Source organism: Salmo trutta, chromosome 14, assembly GCF_901001165.1.
Source record: "Salmo trutta chromosome 14, fSalTru1.1, whole genome shotgun sequence".
NCBI classification, from domain to species: Eukaryota; Metazoa; Chordata; class Actinopteri; order Salmoniformes; family Salmonidae; genus Salmo; species Salmo trutta.
This window is the reverse complement of record NC_042970.1, coordinates 70784749-70790748: the sequence shown is the minus strand read 5'-3', so window position 1 is coordinate 70790748 and position 6000 is coordinate 70784749. Positions and strand designations below refer to the sequence as shown.

At 49.1% G+C, this 6000-nt stretch overlaps 1 protein-coding gene across 1 annotated transcript in view; it reads left to right on the top strand.

Moving 5' to 3' along the window:
* Window positions 1–227: 227 nt before the first annotated feature.
* Window positions 228–6000, top strand: part of LOC115147856 (regulating synaptic membrane exocytosis protein 1) — a gene marked incomplete at its 3' end in the record, with an annotated part of 51064 nt that continues 45291 nt past the window's right edge. The window contains exon 1 of the mRNA XM_029690126.1: window positions 228–619. Within this exon, the coding sequence (XP_029545986.1) occupies window positions 450–619 (170 nt within the window). The remainder of the gene's footprint in view (window positions 620–6000) is intronic.

Below are 6000 nucleotides of genomic sequence, written 5' to 3'. Positions count from 1 at the left end.
AACGCAACACACAGACTCCGCCTAACTTTACCACGGTCCAACATCACCGAGCCCGTGTCCGGTGGCGCGAGGGCATCACAGCTCAAAGCCAGTCCATCCAGAGGGTCCCTCGGCTTGCTTGTGTCATCTCTTGGCGTGGAGATGGGCTTCCCGTAAAACCGGCGGTGGTGGAGGGGAGAGGCGGGCCGGCGGGGGGTGGGGGGTGGGGAGAAGCGAGAGACTAGAGAGTGAGGAGGTGGAGAGAAAAAAAGCCGAGGAGGACGAGAAACAAAAGCACAACCGTGGGTGCCTGCAACAGCCATGAGCAGCGGCGGCTTGCCCTATTCACCAGAGCTGCTGCTCTACCCGTGGACTATGTCGTGAGGTGTGGCTCGCAACGCTAAGCAGCAGGGATTCTGTCAGTCGAAACGACAGTAGCAAGCCAAGGAGGGGTGGTGCTGGTGGAAAAGATGTCGTCCGCCTCGGTGGGGCCCCAGGGCGGCCCTCGCCCACCCACCGCGCCGCCGACGGTTCCCGAACTGCCGGACCTCAGCCATCTCACCGAGGAGGAGAGGAAAATAATCATGGCCGTGATGGATCGGCAGAAGGAGGAAGAGGAGAAAGAGGAAGCCGTGTTAAAGTAAGGGCTACATTTCCTTTCCCTGAACGGTGGTCGGTGGAACCCCGAACGCACCACTCGCAAACGCAACACCCCCATTCACGAGCGAGGTGTCTGTGTCCAGAAGGCAGACGCACGAGCGGCCATCCGCCACCTATTAGTCCCAGTATGTTACCAATATGCCTGTCGTTTACCATTGTAGTCACCTTTCACACCCATTCAACCACCACAACCCGTTGCATCCCCTATTGTTCCCTATTACTGGGCTGTAATTTCCGTATAGCCTACAGATGTTATAGTCCACGCTAACGGTGTTCCCTTGCTTGCCACTGTATGAATCATTCACACCAGGTTGGATACTGGGGTTCGTTTTGGGATTCGGCTATTCATGAGGGGGGGAAATCACAGTTTATAGGCCTGTCAAGGGTTTAGCTTTGCTCAAATCCATTGTAGGCTATGCGCTCTTCTCCAAAACCCCCATAAGGAACGTCAGGTGTAGCCTAGCCTATATGATTGAAATTCATCCTAGTGTGGACATAGCCTACAAGGTGAATAGATAATCAAGGTATCCTCGCCGTGACAGTCGATGGTGATGCAGGTAGTCATTGATAAGAACGGGGAAATCGGGTTAAACGAGATACAGGTGTAGCCTCGCGCGGGTGGCGGATGAGGGGCGACGGGGTGTACCAGTGGGGGAGCACTGGATGAATCATACCACAGGACTGCGTGCCCCCCTCCCTCCCTCCCTCCCTCCCTAAATCTTTCCATCTCTTTCTCCTCCCAAAGTATATATTTTTTTGTTTCGTTGCTTTGACACGGCCGCATACACAACCGACATCACCACCTTACGGAAGCAGCTTTGGTAGCTGTCCTTAACACAACACCAAGATATCGAACTGTTGCTGTTTATGCCACCTGTTGCTGTTTATGACAGCGTCGTAGTCCAGCAAGATGATGCTGACATTAAAACTCCAATGACGCTTCATTGCGAGCCTGGCACAAACCATTCGTATTTTATGCCCGACAATCGTGTTACACCGGTGTGGTGCCATTTTCCCCTACCCTCGGCGATGAGTGAGAGTGGGTGTGGTTACACTGGTTGGAAATCTCACCATGTGATGTAAGGCCGGGCATTCGAGCTAAGCATGATAGGGGGAATTGCAGCTCGACCACTTATAGCCAATATCTGGTTTTAAAACGCCCCAAGCCAGTATCAATTCAACTGATATCGAATGAATCAGTTATTGGGCCTATTTTATTCGGGAAAACGTGTATGCAGCGTGAAGGTACCGTGCGCCTCTCGTGTTCAGCTCTAGTCCACTGTTGGCCTAAAATATCTATTCTGTGCTCCTTCCCCCTTGAACGGATATATAGGGTATTATTTGGTTTTCCCACCGGTCGGTTCCCAACACAATTCAATGAGGTGAATGAAAGTCGCTTATATAATTTTCCATAAGACCATCGTAACGAAATCGTATGGTAATAGGGAACATCCATAGTGCACTATGTGACTCATGCTGTGTCACAAATATTAACTTTGCTTATCCTCACCGAAGGCTCAATCAAGTCGAATTTCCAACAGCAATACACTATGTAAGATATCTAGCCTATTCAAAGTGCTTTATCACATCCGTGTTTGCTGCAATTACATTGCACTGTTTCATTTCCTGGTTGAAATATGGGGGAGCCAGGACTGGAGCTGTCTCGTGCCTCAGGAGAGGAAGTGATGTATTTAATGTTCCATGAGGCGTGAGCCATCCACAGCTTCTGTAAATAATGCCCTCATCATTTAGCCAATCATTTATATGATGATCCATGCACACCCAAAGGTCATGGCCAGTTGCTGTGCTGTTGCTGTGGCTCTGTGTGCACAGTTGCACACTATTCCCTTTGAATATGAGAAGCTGTCATGTGTTGGCGGCTCTCAAGTTATGGCCTGTATGTAGTGGTTCAGTGCTTTCAAGAGAAATGGTATAGAATCACAATAGCCTTGTGTCTGGAATGTTTATGGCATGTGGGAGGATAGGGAATGGAGAGAGAGTGTGCGTGTGTGTGTGACAGAGAGACAGAGAGAGAAAGAAATAATGTAAGAAAGAAAAAAGAAAAAGAATGAGAGAGAGAGAGACTGGGGATGTATGTGAACTTTCCATGGATTCTGCGGGCATTCCCATTCTTCCTGTGCATCAGGGGTGCAACTTTGGTTTTAGAAGTGGGGGGGACCTAATTATATATCTTTTTTATCCAGTCGGATAAACCCTCCAAACAGCCTACCAGACTGCTAGGAGGTGTCCACATGGTCCTAAAGTACATCTCGTTTTGTATCACATTCCAATGATAAAACGGGGGGTGGGATGCAATTTCAGAATGTGGGGGAGGGACATGTCCCCGTCCCCAGTGAAAGTTGCACCCCTGCTGTGCATCATGGGATGCATTGGGGAGACGCACATTACTCAGACACGCAACATCAGAACCATTCGCACTGGGCACAGGCGTCAATTCAACGTCTATTCCACGTTGGTTCAATGTCATTTAATTGAGGTGATGTGGAAACAACGTTGATGCAACCAGTGGGTTGTTGCGCATCATTACTAAACTCATATATTTCCATTGAGCATTTAACTTCTAATACAGTCTAGTAGTATGGCATTGTGATCAAGGTTTTTTCAACAGACAGGGCAAGCATTAGGCCTATGGGCCCACGTTCTTGGCATGCGGCCATCCAACAAATGACTTTCCCCATTCACTTCAGCTCAGTGAACGTTTCCGATGAACAATGAGCAATGTAGCACATGATTATTACGCGTGCAATAGATGATATCAAGCTAGTCTGTCGTGACAATGATATAACATGGCCACACAGGCCCTCCCGACTGTTCTAGGTGGTATTCATTAGACACCAAACGGAAGAAAACAGACCGAAACGGAGAGGGACTACCTGAACTTGTCCAATAAGAAGTTGCCATTTTTGTTTCCCTTTGCAAAACGTTTTGCTACGGTTTGCACTAATGAATATGACCCAGGTGTTCTTATGGTAGCTGGGAGCTAAGCAGCTGGTGATAAACTGATAGGTTCCTGTATCTCACCACCTCCACCTCCGTCATGGGAGAGGCCAGTGTGTCCAGGTCTGTTGCCCAGCCCAGAGGCCTCGTCCTGGGCTAATGATTACCCCTTAGGTCAGCCTGTGGGAACAGAGCACCTGGAGCTTCTGGTCCTAGTACTGGTGCTACTGTATCTGTACCATGGGTGACTCATCTCTGGAGGTGTTGCAGCAGCAGATGCAGCAGGTGAAGAAAGAGGACGTGGTCTATTGACTTTCTCTATCCTGTCCTACGTAAAAGATTTCAAAGAAGGTGTGAAATGAGCAACTTCACACTATGTTGACGTGCAAGACCATTACTATCCTCTGAATCAGGGTGTTGGACACGTGGCTTAAGAGAGATGGTATTACTGGACACTATAGACATGGTTGGGAGTGCAGTAGGAGTGCTGAGCACCATTCTAACATGCTAATAAGCAGGACTGAACTGAACACTGAACTAGCATGCTCAAAGAATTTACAGCATTTAGCATTTAGCCGTTAGCTACCGCCCCAATGTGGTGAAACAACACCCGCTAACTAAACAGGAAATCTCCCCCTTAGAGCATTTGTGGTTTCCGTAAAGTAAATATAGAAACCCCTTTCAAAAATTGATGAGCTAACAGAGGTTGTAGAGTTTCTTAGAGGGGTGTATGAAGCAGAGGGAGAGAGATGAAGAGAGAGAGGAAGAGCCCTCATCATCAAAGATGGCAGAAGAGAGTATAGTGGATGGAAGGATTTGGAGGGTTTAGGATTAGAGGGGTACCAGGGAGAGCGCGAGTGTACACACACACATACACACACACAGTGCCAATCTCTGCTTCACAGGGCTCCCGAGTGTCCCCAGAGCACAGAGTGCATCAGAAGGCCATGCAGGCACCACATCACCACCCAGCCATAGGTCACTGTTAGATAGGTATACAAGGGCAAGACATGTAGCTGAGGTTAGTGTGGAGGTTGTAGGGAGGAGATGGGAATGGATGTCTGGAATATCCAGTTATTGTTCCCCTCTGTGTTGAGGCTACAATGACGTGAAGACTGTTGTGTAGGAGACAGTCACTTGCAAATACACATAAATACACATTCACATACATGTACAAGTCTCTCAAACATGCTCTGTGTACACCGTCCCACCCACCTAACACACAAACCCACTATGTGTGTATCCACAGCTGTGTCAGCTGCAGAGCTGGGAGGGCTGTGATGTGATTATTGATTGACAGACAGGGTCGGTGGTTGATGTTGACGTGGAGCGGGTGTCAGACCTGGTGGTGCACCCCGGGGGCTGCTGGGGGTTAGCTATGTCCTCCCTGGGAATATTTTGGCTTTTGTCAGCTTCTGACTGGCATACACCGACACGCACGCACGCACACACACACACACACACACACACACACACACACACACACACACACACACACACACACACACACACACACACACACACACACACACACACACACACACACACACACACACACACACACACACAGCTAGTGCTTCTATGGGACTGAGACACCTGGTGTGTTTGTTCCAGACTGCGTACTCAGCTACTATACTAACATAGATGCTGTGACACATCCTGTGACTGGTCCCTGATGTAATGATATCAAATGCTTAGATTCATCTCTGCATTTTATTATGAGTAGTAATGCTTATGATTTGTTATCGAGATACTGTATGTTCTGTAACCCCCCCCCCATGGTCAAGTCTTGTAACCCCCCCCCCGTCAAGTCTTGCAGTTGTAACTATTTGTCCATGTCAACTCCTATTCCCTTCTGCCTTCTCATCTCCCCCTCTCTCTCTCCGTCCCACCTCCCTTTCCCCCCTGCTGTGTCTCAGTGTCCCTGGCTGGTTACTTCTGCCTCCTTGTACCCCCAAAATAACCCCTTTTCACCCCCCCATCCCTCCTCCCCCTCTTCCCATCCTCCACCCTCCTGCTGTGTCTCAATGTCCCCATGTTTCTGGCTGGTTACTCTCCTCTTCCCAGCAATTAGTGCTGTTCTGCTGTGGAGCTTCCTCTGCAGGCTGGAGGGAGGTAACTGACCATAGCCACACATACACACACACACAAAGATGCTTACACATACAGAGAGAGAGAGAGAGAGAGAGAGAGAGAGAGAGAGAGAGAGAGAGAGAGAGAGAGAGAGAGAGAGACAGAGAGAATGGGGAGAGAGAGGCGGAGGGGAGGAGAGGGGAAAGAGAGAGGGGGAAAGATGGCATTGTGGGAAGGTGGAGAGAGAGAGGGATAAGGGGGAGGGGAGGGAGAAAGACATAGGGGAAATGGAGAGAATGAGTGTGGAGATTTCTCTGTGTGGTTTAATTC